Raw genomic sequence first — 20786 nt, 5'->3', positions numbered from 1 at the left:
AGACTATTCTGGAAGGAATGTGGGTTTAATCAGTGACTCCCATCAGCTCGCTGAGTGACTCTCTTCCAAACCACATCAGCAGGCAGATTTCCTGAGTCCTGCTCTTTCCCAAATGCATGCTAATGTATTGAAAGGGGGTGGTCTACAAACAAAATCCAGTTCTTTGGGAAGCCTCCATTCAGGTTCCTATTCATTCGCTTTGAAGGGCACGCATCACTTCCCATCGGCCCCACTGTGAGGATTCTTCACATGGAGCTGACAGAAGAAATCCCTTCTGAGGCCCTCCTGCTGGATAGATGGTTTTCACCACAGCATTTGGCTGCTTGAAGAAACCCCTCAGGCTGCTGGGAGACAGAGAGGCTAATCCTCCTCCACATGACAGTCAGGGTCCCCATAGTTCCTGGCATTTGTCAGGCTCTGCCTTAATCACTAACAATCAGTTCTCTGCTTCCAGCTCACCCCAGCGTCCTGTGTCCAAGCAGGTGGGTCTCAGGTGGCTGGGGTTAGCTATGACTAGAGCTTAACACAGAACTACGCAGTTTACTGAAAACATTTCAATCTGGGGGAGATGGCTCAGCGGGCAAAGTGCTTGCCGTGCAAGGATAAAGATCTGGCTTTGATCCCTAAAACTCAAGAAAAGCCAGGTATGACGGTGGGAGATAGCATTCCAGCACTGGGAAGGAAACGGTGTTTCTAGGGCGTGAGAGCCTGCTGGTCTGATGTCACTGGTGATCTCTAGGCTCAGGGGAAACCATATCTTAGAAAAGAAGGTGACGAGCTTTTGTGAGAAGGCTCAGAGGGAAAAGGTGATAACCCAAGTTCAATGCCTAGCTCTAGCTAGCCCAAAATCTAATTTTAATTAAAAAAAAGTGGAGGGGGTTACTGAGGAAGACAGCTGATGTCAATCTTGCTCCCTCCCCCAACACACCTGTATGCATAGGCACACATGTAAAAACATTGTAAATCGACTACATGATTCTGGAGTATAACCTCTGAAGATGACACATCATGTCACCATGCTTTGGGAGGGGCGTGCCTTGTAGTTTCCTTTTCTCGGTCAAGCCTGAACGTGATGATGTCATAGGTTAAATGGCATTCCTGCCGAGTTTCTCTGGCAATATCCTGATCCTTAGTAACTCAGAACATACCTGTGTGTGAGGATGGAGTCTTAGAGAGATAGTGAAGGTAAGATAGAGTGAGACCCTGACCCAAGAGGTCAGTGTCCTAATAAGAGGGGACCGAGACACAGACACACGCAGAGGAAAGCGGACAGGCAGATACAGCCTATGCCAGCCAAGAGTAGCTTCAGAAGGAACCAACCCTGTCAACATGGTGATGCCAGACTTCCCGACGGCAGAGTTGAGAGAAAATCCGTTCCTGCTATTCAAGCCACCCAGCCTGTGATGCTCTGTCATGGCGGCTTAGCACACTAATGCCAACCAGGTCTCAGACTCCCCCACCCCATCCTGACTCTGTTCTTCTTTTAGACTGCCCACCAGAACCCATGAGGACTCAAAGAAAGGAACAGTAAGGAGACTGTGAGGCCCAGCAAGCAGGGCCAAGTGAGTTTCTACTTCTTCTGGTTCTAGGAAATAGCTAGTGAGGTCTCCAAAAGGATTCTGCACCAGACTCGGTCTTGTAACCATGATTCCAGGTTAGCAAGGCAAGGCAAGGGTTTTAAGGGCCCCAGGGCTTTGCTGCATCCTGCTGGTTATCCCTAAATAGAGCTCACTGCCTCTCCACAGAAACCCAGTAAGGCAGGCTCTGTAGCCCTTTTCCCAGGCCTAGAAAAGCCACCTCTAATGTCCTCAAAGGAGGAACAGAAGACCCAGTGTAAGGAGGCTCTCGGGGAACCTGGGTGGAAAAACTTCTACCAAAAAGCACAGGTTAGACCGATCCCAAGTGGACAGGTGTCACTCACACAGGTGTCAGTCACACCCCCCCAACCCACCCCCCACTGGATTCCTTTGCAACTCCACCACATTGTGTGGGTACACACAGACCAACTCTCAAGCGTTCCCATGTATGCACAAACTCTCACACCCATGCATGTGTGCACTCAGGCACACATCCATGTGCACACATGTAGGCATATGGCAGCATTCCCATGCAAGCATTCGCACCCACATACACAGCCGCATGCATGCAAACGGTCACATACAGGCATGCACACTCACACAGACTGGTGCCTAGACACACACTCAGGTGCCCTCACACAGACATACATGCACACTCATGAGCACACCTGTACACATGATTGTTCCGTCACACCATGTCACGCTCTCACCTATGACTGTCGCACTGCCACCATGGGGCTGCCCTCTATTGACTGCACCACAACTTAGGTCTGAAGACAGTACCTCAGGGCAGTAACAGAGCTCCACCGCACAAAAGGTAGCAGCACGAATGAACGAACCTCGGCTTCTCTGTGCAATGTTTGCCCCAGGAGGACCAAACTTGAGTCAGTTTTATTTATTTAAATTGTTTTTTTTAATGAAAAAAAAAAAGACCAGACTGCATTTTAATTGCTTTACGATTTGTTTCACAACTAAAAGTTGGAAATAAATTCCATTTTGGACGTTCGTACTCCCCATCTGAAAACACCCCAGCCCTGGCCCTCTCGGCCCAGATTTCCTGGCCACATTGGGGAAAATAAATTCTCTCATTTACAAGTGTGAATTGAAGCAGATGTGTGAAGCCTCTGGTTTATCACGAGCACTTAGGCGTGTTTGGGCTGCACCGTGTGATCCCGGAGCTGGACCTGCTCAGCAGTCAAAGCGAGTGCACGAGGTGTTACACTCATCACAGTGACAAATGCACGGTCATTTCCATGAGCACTCGGCTTTTATTTATTTAATTTTTTGGTCATAAGTACAATTTTTTTTTTTAAAACTTCACAGGATGGGGGTTGGGGATTTAGCTCAGTGGTAGAGCGCTTGCCTAGGAAGCGCAAGGCCCTGGGTTCAGTCCCCAGCTCCGGAAAAAAAAAGAACCCCCCCCCCCAAAAAAACTTCACAGGATGTCTCCTGCACAAATGAAAAACCCAGAAAAATAGGAGGTTTTGTGTTTGCTTTTACTATACTTCCAAGCAATGCTTCTCAGCCCTGTGGACTCACAATACACAATCTAAAGGTATAATCTCTCTATCTCTATCTCTATCTCTATCTCTATCTATATCTCTATCTATATCTATATCTATATCTACATATCAAAAGATGGAGAGATGGCTCAGTGGTTAAGAGCACTGACTGTTATGTCCTGAGTTCAGATCCCAGCACCCACATGGTGGCTCACAACCATCTGTAATGAGATCTGGTGCCATCTTCTGGTGTGTCTGAAGATAGCTACAGTGTACTTATCTATAATAAATAAATAAACCTTACAGGGTACTTATCTATAATAAATAAATAAACCTTTAAAAAAAAGAATTGATTGAAAGGATCACAGTGTTATGGGAGTTTGTGTTGTGTTGTGTTGTTTGAGGCATTTTGAGTCAAAGTCTCACCGTGAATCCATACACCTGGATCCATTTGCCCTGGAACTTGTCACTAAGCTACCTCGGCTTCCTGAGTACTAGAATTACAGGCATGCACCACCATGCCCAGTTAAAGGATCATAAGGTCAGCTATGTAACCTTGAGACTCCTCTCCAGTTAGCCACCAGGCCTCTTCAGCCACTCCTTCTAGGCACAATAAAGCATTCTGGAAGGAAGAGCGCTGGCCTACAGTGCTCACAATGCACAGAGCGCTTCCCACTTTACTCCCACGGAAACCATGCCAGGCACTTCAAGCCCTGTTTAGCAGATGAGTAAACTGAAGTTTTAGAAAAAGTCAATTAGGGGTTGGGGATTTAGCTCAGTGGTAGAGCGCTTGCCTAGCAAGCGCAAGGCCCTGGGTTCGGTCCCCAGCTCTGAAAAAAAGAAAAGAAAAAAAAGAAAGAAAGAAAAAGTCAATTAATTCTCCAAAGTCACCCAGCTGGGACATGGCAGGGCTGAGGCGGGAACCTGGGTCTGCTTAAGGCTAACGTCTTCCATGCCGCCCCACCAAGCCATCTCTTACAGATGTCTGAAAGGTTGTGCACACTAGCCGAGCAGGCTGCTGTCCACACTCAATGGTGACTCCCCCCAAGGCCGATCATAGGGCTGGGAAAAGGGCACAGCACAAGAAGTCTGGGAAATGGGTTCAGATGTTTGTCCTCAGAGGTTCTCGTGTCACTGCTCCTCTGTGGGAGAGTGACTCTTTCCTCACAGAATGGAAAGATCAAAGGCCACTGGAGATGCTACTGAGAAGCTGGAGGCCATACGTGCAACACTGTCCACACGGAAGGACATATAAAGGGGCTATGGTGTAGTTTGGTGGTGGAGGGACTGTCCATGATGAGAGAAGCCGAAGTACCATCTCCAGCACTGCAAGGAATTATGGGTTGTGATGGGGGTGAGGACTCAGCTGTCTTCCCATAAGCCACACACTGCCGTGACTTTCTTTAAACTCCATCTGTAAACCTATTTCTTTCCTTAGTGGTTTGTGCTAGGTCCCAAAATATGTTTCTGGACATCATGAAGAGATGTTTTCTGAATACTTGTGTCAACAATTGTAGCTTAAAGCTGGGCTGGCAGGATGGTTCAGTGGTTAAAGGCACTTGTAGTCGAGCCTGTCTACGTGAGTTTGAATCCAGATACAATGTAGCCAAAAATCACAACCCACTTCCTAGAGGGAACCCCCACCCCAACTTCCTTAAGTTGTCCTCTGACCTCAATGTATATCCCCCACACAAGATAAATAAATAAGCATAAAAAATAAAAAAAGATTAATTCCAACCCTATACATAGGACAAGCAAGAACTGAAGGTTGTGTGTGACCAGTAGAGAACTTCCCCAGACTGAGTTAACTTTTATCTGCATAATTGGGAGATAAGCATAAGCCATGGGTGGTGGTACACACCTTTAATCCTACCACTAAAGAGGCAGAGAGGACTGTAGGTCTCTGTAAGTTTGAGGCCAGCCTGGTCTACAGAGTGAGTTCCAGGACAGTAAGGGCTACACAGAGAAACCCTATTGTGGAGAGAGAGAGAGAGAGAGAGAGAGAGAGAGAGAGAGAGAGAGAGAGAGAGAGAGAGAGAGAGAGAGAGAAGTTGAGTATGGAACAGGCTCTTGATGCCTGGCACTGTCAACAAACCATTTTACAAGGTCTCTGTCAGCCTAATTCTGGAAGAAATCCACGGCTCTTTCCATCTCTTGTTAAAGGCCTCTTTCTGCTCTCAGTGGGGACAAACACAAAATAAGGGCATGAAACCAAACTTGCCCACCGTGAGACTGGAGGCAAGACTTCACAATGGAGCACCAACTTCAGAGGATCAAGGGAAGACACAGGTTCAGACAACTGCCATGCTAAGACAAGGACTGAGGAGAAAGTCCCACGCTTGTTCTGTTTTGTTCCCTGTTGTGGCATTAAAGCACTGACCAATACGACTGGGGGCACAAGAGGGGTTATTTGGCTTAACAAATAAACTGTCCAGCTAGCACTGAGGGAAGTCAAGGCAGGAACTGGAGGCAGGATCCTAGAGATGGGGACAGAAGTAGAGGTCACATGGGGACAGTACTTCACACAGGGACAGTGCTTACTGACTTGCCCACCACGGCTTGCTCAGCCTGCCTCCTTATACCATCCAGGACCACCACCCCAGGCTCAGGACTTCCCACGTCAGTCATTAATCAAGAAAATGCCCTATAGACTTGCCTACAGACCAGAATGATGAAGGCAATTCCCCAACTGAGGCTCTTTCTTCTCAGGTAAGTCTAGTTTGTGACAAGTGACAAAACCTGATCAGCACAGTGATAAAGTGTATAAAGGGGAATCACTATCCCTGAACTCAAGCAGTATTACAGAGCAATAGTGATAAAAACTGCATGGTATTGGCACAGAGGCAGACAGATAGACCAGTGGAATAGAATTGAAGACCCAGAAATGAACCCACACACCTATGGTCACTTGATTTTTGACAAAGGAGCCAAAACCATCCAATGGAAAAAAGATAGCATTTTCAGCAAATGGTGCTGGTTCAACTGGGGGTTAGCATGTAGAAGAATGTAGATCGATCCATGCTTATCACCCTGTACAAAGCTTAAGTCCAAGTGGATCAAGGACCTCCATATCAAACCAGATACACTCAAACTATTAGAAGAAAAAGTGGGGAAGCATCTCGAACACATGGGCACTGGAGAAATTTTCCTGAACAAAACACCAATGGCTTATGCTCTAAGATCAAGAATTGACAAATGGGGTCTCATAAAACTGCAAAGCTTCGGTAAGGCAAAGGACACCATTGTTAGGACAAAACGGCAACCAACAGACTGGGAAAAGATCTTTATCAATCCTACAACTGATAGAGGGGTTATATCCAAAATATACAAAGAACTCAAGAAGTTAGACTGCAAGGAGACAAATAACCCTATTAAGAAATGGGGTTCAGGGCTTGGGGATTTAGCTCAGTGGTAGAGCGCTTGCCTAGGAAGCGCAAGGCTCTGGGTTCGGTCCCCAGCTTCGAAAAAAAGAACCAAAAACAAGAAATGGGGTTCAGAAGAAAACAAAGAATTCACAGTTGACAAATGCCAAATGACTGAGAAACACCTAAAGAAATGTTCAACATCTTTAGTCATAAGGGATATGCAAATCAAAACAATCCTGAGATTTCACCTCACACTAGTGAGAATGGCTAAGATAAAAAACGCAGGTGACAGCAGATGCTGGCGAGGATGTGGAGAAGGAGGAACACTCCTCCATTGTTGGTGGGATTGCAGACTGGTACAACCAGTCTGGAAATCAGTCTGGAGGTTCCTCATAAAATTGGACATAATACTACCTGAGAACCCAGCTATACCTCTCTTGGGCATATACCCAAAAGATGCTCCAACATATAACAAAGACACGTGCTCCACTATGTTCATAGCAGCCTTATTTATAATAGCCAGAAGCTGGAAAGAACCCAGATGCCCTTCAACAGAGGAATGGATACAGAAAATGTGGTACATCTACACAATGGAATATTACTCAGCTATCAAAAACAATGACTTTATGAAATTCATAGTCAAACGGACGGAATTGGAAAATATCATCCTGAGTGAGGTAACCCAATCACAGAAAAACACACATGGTATGCACTCATTGATAAGTGGATATTAGTCCAAGTGCTCAAATTACCCTAGATGCACAGAACACAGGAAACTCAAGAAGGATGACCAAAATGTGAATGCTTCACTCCTTCTTTAAAAGGGGAACAAGAAAACCCTTGGGAGGGAATAGGGAGGCAAAGTTTAGAACAGAGGCAGAAGGAACACCTATTCAGAGCCTGCCCCACACGTGGCCCATACATATACAGCCACCAAACTAGATAAGATGGATGAAGCAAAGAACTGCAGGCTGACAGGAACCGGATCTGTGTCCTGAGAGACACAGCCAGAATACAGCAAATACATAGGCGAATGCCAGCAGTAAACCACTGAACTGAGAACGGGACCCTCGTTGAAGGAATCAGAGAAAGGACTGAAAGAGCTTGAAGGGGCTTGAGACCCCATATGAACAACAATGCCAAGCAACCAGAGCCTCCAGGGACTAAGCCACTACCCAAAGACTATACATGGACTGACCCTGGGCTCCAACCTCATAGATAGCAATGAATATCCTAGTAAGGGCACTAGTGGAAGGGGAAGCCCTTGGTCCTGCCAAGACTGAACCCCCAGTGAACATGATTGTTGGGGGGAGGGCAGTAATGGGGGGAGGATTGGGAGGGGAACACCCATAGAGAAGGAGAGGGGGGGAGGGGCTAGGGGGATGTTGGCCCGGAAACCAGGAAAGGGAATAACAATCAAAATGTAAATAAGAAATACCCAAGTTAATAAAGATGGGGAAAAAAAAAGTGTATGCCTGCTATTCACAAGGCCCTAGAACAGAAAAAAATAAATAAATAAGAAAATAAGATTAATTAAGACAAGAACCTTCCAAAGCCCAAAGGACGGTCTTCCTCAACAAGTCACCCTGCATCCCAAAGAATAACAGACATGGGTATACAGAATTTTTCCCACAGAAGCACACGCCTGCCCAGGCTGACAATAACATGGAGGGGGCCTCAGCCTACATACTGTGTGTGTCGTTAGATGCAGATTTCCTGGGACACTATGCGGCCATTAAACATGGCCATAAAGTGGCTGGAGAGATGGCTCAGCAGTTAAGAGCACCAGTTGCTCTTCCAGAGGTCCTGAGTTCCAGCAACCACATGGTGGCTCAGAATCACTTGTAACTCCCATGCTCAAGAATCCAAGGCCCTCTTCTGGCCTCTGTAGGCTCTCCATGCACACAGTGCACAGACACGCATGCAGGCAGAATAGCCATACATGTAAAATTAAAATAAAGGCTGAAAAAAATTAATTGCCGCAAAGATCACATGTCATTTAGGAAAACGATTTCGATGTAAAGTTCAAAAGCATCAGAGCAAGATATTAAATGGTACATGTGCTCATGCTTTAAATGAGCTGAGGGAGGTTCTATGCAAAACGACACAAAGCCCCTATCAAGGAGAATTACCAGAGAAGTGGCCTGTTTTGGAGTCAGGTGCAGTGACTTCATTTATAACGCCAGTGTTTGGGAGATAGAGGTGGGCAGGGCAGGTGTCCAAAGCCAACCCAGGCTACATAGTGAGAGCCTGTCTCAAAAAACGAGAAAAAAAACCCACAGGTAAGGAACTAGGGTACCACAGTACTAGAATGGGCACGTAGGGTTTGAGCACTGAAAAAGAGAAAAGAAAAAGAAAAAGGGAGGCATATTTGAGGGAAAGACAGCCACACTTGTGCAATTATTTCCTAATATGCTCAGCCCTCCATATCTGAAGTTCCGCACTTGCTGGTTCAAGGAACCACGGATTGAAAATGCTGGTTGAAGGGAGGAGCAAAATGTCTCAGTAGGCAAAGGGGGGTTGGCTGCACACGCCAGGGCTCCGTCTGACCCACAGAAGCCAGACGTTCTTGCCCACTTTCTGTTGCTGTGATAAAATACCCCGACAAAAGGGAACTTAAGGGAGAAAGGGTTTGTTTCCCTTTCAGGTGAGGAGAGTCCTTTCCTTCGGGGAAGTCAAGGCATCGGGAACTTCAAACATAATCCCATCCTTTGCCGAGGCTGGAGAGAAATGAACCATGCGAGCCTTGTGCTCCACTGGCTTTCTCTACCCTGTACAGCCCAGGGCCGCAAATCAAGGAATGGTGCCATCCACTTTCATGCTGGATCTTTCCAAATCCATTAAGGCAATCAAGATAATCTACAGACACGCCCAGAGGCCAACCCGATCTAGACAGTCACCGCGCCCCTCATCCCAGGGGATCTCAGGTTGCATCAAGTTAAATAAACCTTGATGCCATGTAAGGTGAAGGAAGAAAGCTGACTCCACAGTGCTGTTTGCTGACTTCCCCATATACACGCGTCCACACACATGCATCATGAACACACACAATAGTAAATAAACAGTGTGAGAGGAAATCTACGTCTGTACCAAATGTGCACATGTTTCTTTTTCTCTTGCCTTTAACCCTTAAAGATACATCATATCAACCACTTACATCATATTAGGGGTTGTGAGAGATTGTGAGACAATCTGAAGGACGTGTGAGGTTGCATGCAAATACCGTGCCACCTTACATGGAGGAGTCCAGCAACAGGGATTTCAGTATCCAGGGCTTCTGAATCCCACAGGGACAGCGGGTGACAACCTATCTCGGTAGTATTAAGGGATGGAGTAGTGGCAAAAACTAGCAGACTAAGCACATGAGAGCATAATAAGAGAAGGTCTGGTCTTAGGGCCCTCAGTTCTCCCCCATCCCTGGCAGGACTTCGTGGAACAGGTAAAGGATATCTGGAGAAAAGAGTGGGAGCTTGTGGAAGGCTTCTCTGAGAATGGAGGATTGTCCCAGCTCTTTTGGGTCTTGAATGCAAAGGACACTGGAAGTCAGGCTGGAATGTGGTAGGGCGCTTGCTGAGCATGCACAGGCCTAGGGTTCAATCTTCAGCGTCATAAAACAAATGAAAATAGGCCAGTAGGAGCCAGGGCGCCAGTAGGAGCCAGGGCGCCAGTAGGAGCCAGGGCGCCAGTAGGAGCCAGGGCGCCAGTAGGAGCCAGGGCGCCAGTAGGAGCCAGGGCGCCAGTAGGAGCCAGGGCGCCAGTAGGAGCCAGGGCGCCAGTAGGAGCCAGGGCGCCAGTAGGAGCCAGGGCGCCAGTAGGAGCCAGGGCGCCAGTAGGAGCCAGGGCGCCAGTAGGAGCCAGGGCGCCAGTAGGAGCCAGGGCGCCAGTAGGAGCCAGGGCGCCAGTAGGAGCCAGGGCGCCAGTAGGAGCCAGGGCGCCAGTAGGAGCCAGGGCGCCAGTAGGAGCCAGGGCTGGGAGCTGACAAAGTAGCCCTGCTTGGCTGAACTCGAGGCAGGCTCCTGAAGTGCCGGCTAGACCCACATGCCCATGTCCTGGTAAAATCCAAGAAGCATGCTTCCAATGAGACAAGGAACTACTGACTCGGAAGCGGGGGCCAGTTCCCTAGCCTGGTTTGAGGCAGCTTCCGGGATACAGATAATATATACAAAATAATGGGGGACTGGCGAAATGGTTCTATGGTTAAGAGGATGTACTACTCTTCCAGGACACCCAAGTTTAATTCCCAGCTCCCCGATCGGGTGGCTCACAACAACCTGCAGCATCCAACACCTCTGGCCTCTGCAGGCAGCCGCACCCGTGAGTGCACGCGAAGAGAGACACACATGCACATAATTAAACATAAACTCTTAGAAAGGTAAGCGAAGGAGGGCTGGAGATATGGCTCAGACGTAAAGAGGGCTTGCTGCTCTTATAGAAGTCCTGGTTCAGTCCCCAGTACCCACACTAGGAAGTTCACAACATTTTGTAGCTACAGAGGATCCAATATTCTCTTCTGGACTTTGTGAACGCCTACATACACATGTGCGTACGAACACGCATACTCACAAATAAAGATAAAATAGATCTAAAAAGGAAGATGGCTGGAGAGATGGCTCAGTGGTTAAGAGCAGGGCTGGAGAGATGGCTCAGTGGTTAAGAGCACCAACTGCTCTTCCAGAGGTCCTGAGTTCAAATCCCAGCAACCACATGGTGGCTCACAACCATCTGTAATGGGATCTGATGCCCTCTTCTGGTGTGTCTGAAGACAGCTACAGTGTATCCATATACATTAAATAAATAAGTCTTTTTTTTAAAGAAAATAAGAAGACAGGGAAGAGGAAGAAGATGAAATAATAATAATAATAATAATAATAATAATAATAATAATAATAATATAATCATGAGGGTGCTCATGATTTTGGATGTTTCAGTCCATAGCCACATTAGCTTTGTTTTAGGCCTGTGAAGACTCAGTATATCATGGAGGGAACAGAATAATGAGTAAGGCCCAGTCATAACATGAAGGCTTAGAAGAAAAAGAGAGAGACAGGAAGGTACAAATCCCAATGTTCTCTTCAAAGTGACCTACCTTTCTTTCCCATTAGACTCTATCTCCTTAAAGTTCCCAGCAACTCCCAATAGCATGATAGGGCAGTGACCAAGGTTTCAACAGATGGGCCTTGAGAGGGCATTCAAGATCGGACCTATGACACCCACTCTCGGGCAAGTGATGTCTGGTCGCTCTGGCCTGGACTCAGCAAGAATCCTGTCAGTCAGTTTGTCGAGAGTTCCTTTGCTGTGTTGCTCCTTTTAGTCATTTTTTATTCATTGCCTGACTTCTGGCTTCTCAACTCTACACTGCTATTTCCTAGAGCTGGACTCAAGAGGCCTGTCTGCAAAAATGTAGTGTGGTGTTCTCTAACTGTCCATGGTGACCCTGGCTAGAGGGTTGCTCCCCAACAAGGACCTGTGAGTTGTTCATTATGTCAAGCAAGGGTCATAGGATGGCTTCTCTGTGACAGAGGGCCTGGTCTCTAGGCCAAGCTTCTCTCTCCTGCCCCATGTCTGTGGCGTAGCAAGGGCCCAAGTATTACCTCACATCTCGAGGACTGAGGGGCTGGCAGCTATCCTGGCCACACAGCAGTGAGCAAGACTAGCCTCTTACTATTCACTGCAGACATTTTCCTCTCCCAAACCTAGGCCTCCTGAAATTCCCATAGCAGACAGTGCCAGGTAAGACACCTCACCCATACTGGCCCCCCGGTCTTCAGGCTCCTACCCAAAGATTCCTCAAGCTGGCCAGAGAGAAGCTGAATCTCCCTCCTGAGAACACCTCCTGCAAAGATGACTTGGACACAGGCACCTGACCTAGGCTGAAACTCGCACACAGGAGGCTGACAAGATGGCTCATCGGGTAAAGGCGATAACCACCAGGCCTGATGGCCTGAGCTGGCTTTCCAGGGCCCACTAGATGCAGAAAGATTGACTCCTGAAAGTTATCTCATGACTTTTACATATGCACTGTGGTGTGTGCATGAATGCATAGACAGAGCACACTGAATGAGTGAATGAATGAATGAATGAATGAATGAAATGGAAATAAAACCTTCTTTGTCCAAATTTCAAGCTGACAAGGTTGACTGTATACCAAAGCTCTGAGATAGATCTCTCTCTCTCTCTCTCTCCCTCCCTCCATCCCTCTCCTTCTCCCTCTCCTTTTCCCTCTCTCTCTCTCTTCAGATTATTCTTTGAGCCATCCTCTACCTTCCTATTCTCTACTAAAGATGGCCTATACACATGGGTACCTCCCCTCACCACCCTGAGTCTGGCTGACCAGAGAGGTGCCCAGCTGGACTCAGTGTCCTGCACAAATAACCCCATCAGTGAACATTGTTAGATCATAGTGGATTCTCACAGGTAATTAGGGAATTCCTGTCAATACTGCTGCAGAAAAGAAACTCTGATGCTGTGAGTGTAGGTCTGAAGCTTCTAGAAGCTTTCCTGGCATCTCCTGAGGACAATGAGGACATCCTTGAGAAATATGGAACTGGCTAAAGCCCCAGGCCAAGAGTTTGCTGCTGTGCATACCCCAACTTCTAGGATATTCAAACAATGAAGCCTTTGAAATCTGAGCTACCCCTCCTCAGTGGAGAGGGGCTCTGTTATATTGTTTGAAGGTACAGAACCCAAAAGATATAGAAAGGTTGACTTAAAGAAGACCATGCTGGCTTGGTAAGGTGGCACACACCTTTAATCCCAGCACTTGGGAGGAGGAGGCAGAAGGATCAAGAGTCCAAAGCCATCCTTGGCTACCTAGTGAGTGTGATGGTTAATATTGCCAACTTGCCAGGAGTTTTCCATCACAGAAAGGTTATACGTCTCTAGAAACTATGTGAAGAATTATTTAGGTTAGGTTAACCCAAAATGAAGGTAGCACCAGGCTGCAGTCCTGGACTGAGAGAGAGAGAGAGAGAGAGAGAGAGAGAGAGAGAGAGAGAGAGAGCGCAAGCGAGCTGAGTAGCAGCATTCCTCTCTGTCTGCATTATGACTGCAGGTACAACGTGATCAAATAAATAAATGAAAGGTCATACTTGGTAAGGGTAAGAGAGACAGTTACTGCCATGGGGACCATGACCCGCTCTACTGCAGTATTCAAAGCACACACTGCAGTGTTTGCTGAGGTCTGTGGCCTGGGGAGCAGGACTGGGAGAGGGGCAGACTGCGCATACTGCCTGGGCACACTGAACAGAGACAGGTGTAGCTCATGTGGCCGGTCTCAGCACTCAGATTGGATGGACCAGTTGCCTCGGCCTGCAGCCACTTCCACTTCAGCAGTGATGTGATGTGATGCCATTCTCTGCAAACACTGGGAACAGAGAGTGGACCCAGCAGGATTTTCCAGTCAAGGGTTAAAGACCTCTTCCTCCCCCCTGCATGATAGTCCAAGGATTAAAGACCTCCCCCAAGATCTTCTATGTCCTAAGCTTGTTCCCCTGTGTGGTCATGTCACGAAACGAGCCTTTAACCTCAGCATTTGGGAGGCAGAAGCAGGCAGATCCCAGAGTTCGTGGCCAGTCTGGTCTACTGAGTGAGTTCCAGTGAAGCCAGAGCTACACAGAGAAATCTCGTCTTGGGAAAAAAAAGAGGCAGAGACTAATGGGAGTCCTTAAGTCATTGGAGATGGTGCACTTCGATGGATTGCAGTATTTTGATGGATCTCTGAGTTAGTTCTCATGGGAGAGAGTTGTTATAAGAACCCCTCTGTGCTCTGGCTTCTTCTCCCCCTTTGTTTCAACTCTACCAGATCTGACATGGTGTAATGCCATCAGGAGCCTCCACCAAAGTAAGTGCCATTCTGTTTGGACTTTCTACCTCCAAACTCTATAAACCTTTTCTCTTTATAAACGACCAAGCCTCTGACACTTTGTTGTGCTAACAGAAAGCAGGTGAATGCAACTACAAATCATGGGAACGCAACACCAGGAAGAAATCAAACGCCGGTCTTCCCTTTGATTCTGGTAGGACAAGAGCTGCATGCGGGCAGTAGGGTCCCAAGAAGGAACACGTTTGTCAATGGAGATAGGACCCAAGTGTTTGGGAACATGGGGTGGAAGGTTCTGAGAGCTGTGAGAAGCGCTCCAAAGTGGCAGCAGCTACAGTTAGCACCTGGTTGACACTGCCAGTCACTCCAGCTCCCCAGTCTCTCCAGTCCTCTTCCTTCTTCTTCCTTCCTAACAAAGCCTCAATTCTATTCCAGTGGCAACCAGCCCAGTACCGGGGGATGAATCCAGATTGGCCGAAGCCCCCAGGTTGGCAGCTCATTACCCTCACTAGTGAAAGGGTGGCCATGGTCATGTGACCTAATTCTGACTGACAGTCACAAGGGAATCCTGCTGAACGAAGCTTCCAGCATTTCCCCTAGATTTAAACACTGGGAGGAAGCTCTCAGGAGGGTAACTCTTTCTTCTCCATCCCCTATCTTAGCTGTCTGGTGTCAAGGGAACTGCAGATCAGGACCCTGGAAAACAGGGAACTGCCAGCAGAATCTGGCGCCCAAGTGTGGACCAGGAACTGCCCAAATCTGCAGTATTCCAGGCTTCTCTAACTATGTCAGACAATCCAATGCTTCCAGTTAATAATTCTCTGGTTAAGTGGTCACATCAGACATTCCATTATCTGCCATCAAAAGCATGTCTACTCTCAGCTGTGGTGATGCACAGTTACCCAGCACCGAGGGAGTTGACTCAGAAGGACTACAGATTTGAGGTCAGCCTATGCTACATAGTGAGTTCAAAGCCGGTCTGAGATATAGAGTGAGACCTTGTCTGACTATAGGTCTGTTTTTCATTATTATAATCAAATACTAGAGACAGGCCATTTTATAAAGAAAAGAGGTTTTGCACAGTTTTGTAGACTGAAAGTGCAAGGTCAGGCAGCCTCTTTCTTTTTGCCCCTGGTCATGGCTTACTGGCAGAAGATAGGGTGGCCTGAAGGGAGAGGAAGAGAGAGAATCAGAGGATGAGGAGGGGGGATCATGAACCACAGAGCAATCAGGAAGCCAGAACAGTATGGGGACCTATAATCCAAAGGTTGGGACGCCTAAGATTGACCTAAGGACTTCAGTTAGGCTCTACCATTTCTTAAAAAGCCCACAACACCTCCCAGCACTGGTATCCTGGCATCAAGGCTCTCATGGCAGGAGTGATCCACATCAACCAGGAATGGCCTTGGCCTCAGCTTGCTCAGTCCTCACCACTGCATTAGAAAAGGGAGGCTTTAGGGAAGGAATTTGCAGAAGTCGGATGACAGCTTATAAAGATCGGGGCCAGGTCTTTTTTTTTTTTTTTTTTTTTTTTTTTGGTTCTTTTTTTCGGAGCTGGGGATCGAACCCAGGGCCTTGCGCTTCCTAGGCAAGCGCTCTACCACTGAGCTAAATCCCCAACCCCTCAAACTCCCTTCTTGAGGTGAGCACCATGTGCAGAACTCCTCTGCTTGGTCCCCCTGGTATCATCTAGTTGGTTTCCAGAGCCCCCCAGTGCCCTTTTAGGAGCTGGCCTTGCCCGCCTTCTTCAAGGTCGGCCTGGATCGGAGCAACTCAGCAATTCTAAAGTCTTTGGCGAGAACACCCCACACAGTTGGCTTCTTCTAAACATGTCGCTATTATTGTGAAGCTCTCCCAAATGGCAGCATAAAAAAAATGTTTTAAAGCAAGCACAAAAAGCAGAAAGAGAAAGTAAGTGTGCCAGGAAATAATTGGAAGGAAACATTTTTTGGTGGGGGGGGGGAGGGGTCAGGAGCCAGGAAATGTCAAGGAAACAAATCAGGGCTGATTTATACTTCAGTCCCAGGCATCTGTATTAACAGAGACCCCCACAGAGCAGCCCCGACAAGCTGGCTACCAGAGAGGTTGAGAGAGCCACACTGGATTCTGGATTTGACAGTAACACAAGCAATACACATAGGAAGCGGAGAACTTGAGTTTTATCCAGCTCTCTGGGCTTTCCTTGTTTCCAAACTGATTGGTCCAGACAATAGAGGGCCAAGAGCCAACAATAAATCCATTCTAAGCTGAAAAGGGCCTCCTCTGAATACAACCAAATATTGCTTTTAATCCTTTGCATAAGTTTTTCACTGCAGTATTGAAAGCTATGCGTTCTGAAGCTTCGGCTTCTGCAACGCTGTGGCTGGAGGTGTAATTGCTGAGCCGGTGATTAATTGGGCAGTTACTTAAGGCACTATCAAGGCAGAATAGGAGATGTTTGGTTTCACATGCATATTTTTAGATCCTACTAAAGATACTGCCTTTAATGGCTCTTGCTTAGAAATCTCGTTCGGATATTCTGAAAGTCACTTCTTTCCCATATGTACTGCAAGAAGGGGTCCTTCGATAATCAGGAGAGAACATGAATATTCCTTCTGTAGCTATGTTATCAGGCACATCAGCCAGCCCCCAGAAAAACTGATGTCATGGTTCTGTTCCCAAGGGAACAGGGACAGCGGGTCCCCTATAAACAGTGTCTTTTGTTGACTCTTTTTCCCCCCTGACATTAAACTTGTGTGTGGTTGGCAAGAGCTTCTTTTTTAAAAAAAAAAAAAAATTGGACAAGGTTTCTGCCTCAGATCCTCTACATGCAACTTTATTGGATAAAGAGCAAGTAGCAGGCACGGGGATATTCACAGCTACTTCAGTGGTGACTTGGAAAGGGGCTTGCCAGGGAGGAAAGCGAGCCAGGAAACACACCGAGTAAAAGGATCCTTTCCCTAAGAGATGATCAGTTTGCTAAGTATTCATCCTCCACTCCTAATGGTTAGAAAACTATCTACACGCCTAGGTCAGGCCAGCTGTGGGCTCCTCATAACCTGGCTCCCGTGCATCTCCTGTCTTGATCAGTGTGTGCATTTCTCATCCAGAAACATTGGACAAGCAGCAGAAACCAAATGGCATCCAGGGAGAGTGTGGCCTTCTCACTAGGGACAGAGAGACACCCAGCAGACAAACAACCCTGAAGGGTTGGTGCTGGGTCATCTCTCACTCTTCCTGGAAGGGAGAGGAGCCAGTCTACACTCCAAGCCCGAAGTCTACACTCCAAGCCCCACAGTCTACACTCCAAGCACAAACAGTGCCTCAGACATTCATGCACAGTCACAGCACAGTGTGTGAAGGGCACAGCAGAGAAGTCTCAGGTTCTGAGTTTTCTTCTCCCTTCACCTTTAAAGTCAAGAGTAGGAAGACAGCATTGAGTTCAAGGCTAGCCAGGGCTATACAACAAGAAAGACTCTCTCAGTGAAGGTGGCGGGGGAAACGATGAGGTTGGGCTTTGTGGTGCATGCTTACGGAGACAGAGGCAGGGGGAGGACTGAAAATTTGAGGCCAGCCTGGGCTACCTAGCGAGTTCCAGACGTGCCGGGACTATAGAGCAAGACTCTATCTCAAAAAATAAATAATTATTTTGAGAAAAAGAGAAGGAAAGGTGAAAGCAAGAAGGAAAAGGATAAACAGGAGGAGGGGGAAGAAGAAACAGAAAGGAGAGGAAGAGGAAGAAGAAGAAGGAGGAAGATGTGGAAAGAGGAGAGGGGAAGTGAAGGAGGAAGAAGATGGAGGAAAGAACAGGAGGAAAGGGGAGAGACCACGGGACTAAAGAGCTAAGAACTGGGCTAGAGGTCTAGTTCAGTGGCAGAGTGCCTGCTTCTCTTGTGCAAGGTTCCAGGTCTGTCTGTCTGTCTGTCTATCTATCTATCTGTCTATCTATCTATCTATCTATCTATCTATCTATCTATCTATCATCTATCTATCTATCTATCTATCCATCCATCCATCCATCCCTCTATCTATCCATCTATCTATCAAGGTATCAATCCTGAAGGATGGGGAGGGGCATGGCTGCTTCCTCACAAGTCCATCTCTATTAGTAAGCACACAGCCTGTGAGTTCCTCAAACAAAGGTCTTTCAGGGATTTTCTTCTTTGGTTTCCTGGTCAGGGCTAGTGGTTTATTCTTCCCAATAGAAGTGATGGTGTGGTTGGGGTATTCACAGGTAGAGAGCAACTGGTCCTCCACAAAGCAATTTAAGCGCTGGTCTTTAGGGAACTGACAGAGGATGATGGGTGGCAATTTATAAAACCATAAATTGTTGGCAGGGCTCCGGGCAGAGTCCTCCCTTCTGCAGCTACTTTCAAGAAGGGAAAGAGGAGATCATTCAGAAAGCAGTGATTTTGCCCAGAACCAAGTAAGAGAGGTGATGTTGGCTTTATACTAAAGTGACAAAGGAGCTGTGGGAAAAGGGAAGAGGTCTAGAGTTCTTCCATTCCCTTTGAAATCCCAAATCCACTCCATGTTGAGCACACAACTCAATATATGTGTCTGATGTCAGGAGTCCAACCCAAGGACTTGCATGAGCTAAACAAACCTCCTCCCTTAACTCCCTAACGCTGCCCAGCCCAGTAAAGTAACAAAGACCGTAGCTGGGCATAGCTTAGGGAATGGGTGGTAGGTAGTACACCTGCCCCCCTGCTTCCTCTACCAAGAAGCAAGGGTCATTTTCTACTGTGCCTAGGAGTGACCTTCCCCGCTTTAGATCTGGGGCAGCCACCTCCTCCAGGAGGAGGATAACCATTCCCATAAAGGAGGCAGAGCCAAGAGAAACTGTAGTGTGCTGGTGTCTGCCACACTTCTACGGGCAAAAGGCTCGTTGCACCAAAGGTAGAGGATCTTGGCCAATGTATAATCAGATGGAGTATCAGTAGATGGAGGCTCAGAAGCCCAGGCATATAGTGGCCATTTTTGTTTGTTTTTATTTCTTGTGACAATGTCTTGCTATATAGCTCTGGCTGTCCTGAAGCTCAGAGATCCTTATGCCTCTGCCTCCAAAGTGCTGGGATTAAAGGGAAGCATCATTATGCCCAGCTGTTGGCTTTAGGATTATTATTATTATTATTATTATTATTATTATTATTATATCATTATTATTATTTTTTTATTATCATTATCATTATTTTGAGTTTCGTTCTGTAGCCCAGGCTGGACCTCGATCTCAACTATATATTTTAAGCCAGCCCCCAACTTGTAGAGAGATTCACAGGATTCAGCCTCCCTAAATTCTGGGATTACAGATGCCACCAAGTCAGGCTTAACCCTCAGGAAACAAATCTAAAACGCTTTGGGGTGAGCTGTGATCATCACTACAGCCAAGTGCACACAGAGGCAGCTAGCTCAGCTGTGTCCTCAATGTGCCGATGCACGGCTTTAGTGGGCCAGCTAAGGAACACAGCACATCCAGGCCAGAGCCGCTCCCAGCCAAACTTTCCCGGGCACAGAGGAAGGGCTGGCCTGAGCCTTGATGAGGTCCGGACTGTTTCAAGTGGATCGGACGTGGGGACGCAAGAGCCTCATTAGTATCTCCAGCGCTGAGAACAGGCGAGAGGCTGCGTGTTTGAGCGCACACCTCAGTCGAAACGCCGCGCTCAGGACTGTTACTCCAAGGTCTTTCCTTACCCTAGTTCCTTCGTGTTCCCTAAACGGCCCCTTTGGGTTGTTTGTCCTACAGATGCAAGTCCCGGCACAGAAGCCGGACAGTAGGACCCTTCACCACCAGCGACCCCCGTGCAATCCACTAGGTGAAGCCCCGCTCCTGAAGGTGACGATCACGCTGCCCTCGCAGCCCTACACCCCATCGTGAACATGGGACATCCCCCGGCCGGCGATCTCGCGCCCTCACCTCCCGTAGCAGGCGCTCCAGGTGCGTTTCGGCCCAGGCCGCCAGGGCTCCGGACGGCCCCGCACGCCGCAACAGTTCGCGCTCCTGCTCCAGCGCCGCCACTCGGCCATGCAAGGCGGCCGCTTGGGCGCCCAGCAGGAGACAGGCGGTCGCAGAGCCCACCGACAGCAGCAGGCACAGCGCGCCCAGCGCCCGCGCCCCGCAGCCCGCGCCGGGGTCCTGCGTGCCTCCCCCGCCCGCCGCGCGCTCGCCCGCGCCCATGGCGACCGGCCGGCTCTGCGTAGGCGCTGCGGCCCGGGGTGGCTCCAGGTCGGCGGCTGCGGGGCTCGGCGTCCGGGCGGCCGTGGATCGCGCACGCCCCCCTAGCCGCCCGCTCAGACGCAGCGGCCACTGCGGGCAGTTCCTTCTATGCAAATAGACCCCGCCAGAAAAGGCGCGGGGACCCACCCAGGGGAGGAGCGGCCGGCTGGGGAGGGCGGGGGGCCCGGGTGCTCCTCAGCTCCTCGCAGCTCCGAGCCCTCGCCAAGCCGGTCCCGGAACGGGCGGGCCCGTACCCCGCCGCTGCCACCCGAGGAGCCCTACGTCCCGGGACTCGGCTCTGCCGCAGCCCGCCTGAGGCTGCGGCACTGT

General features: G+C 48.4%; 1 protein-coding gene across 2 annotated transcripts in view; it reads right to left on the bottom strand.

Moving 5' to 3' along the window:
* The window catches only part of Col23a1 (collagen type XXIII alpha 1 chain), a 290407-nt gene extending 269859 nt beyond the window's left edge, over positions 1–20548 (bottom strand). The window contains exon 1 of one of the 2 annotated variants that reach the window (XM_087572662.1): positions 20157–20548. In XM_087572662.1, coding sequence (XP_087428788.1) covers positions 20157–20266 — 110 coding nt within the window. In that variant the 5' untranslated portion in view covers positions 20267–20548. 2 annotated transcript variants of the gene reach the window in all.
* Positions 20549–20786: the final 238 nt, after the last annotated feature.

The sequence above is a fragment of the Rattus norvegicus genome, chromosome 10 (assembly GCF_021556685.1).
Source record: "Rattus norvegicus strain SHRSP/BbbUtx chromosome 10, alternate assembly SHRSP_T2T, whole genome shotgun sequence".
Classification (NCBI taxonomy): Eukaryota; Metazoa; Chordata; class Mammalia; order Rodentia; family Muridae; genus Rattus; species Rattus norvegicus.
This window is presented reverse-complemented; position numbering and strand designations above follow the sequence as displayed.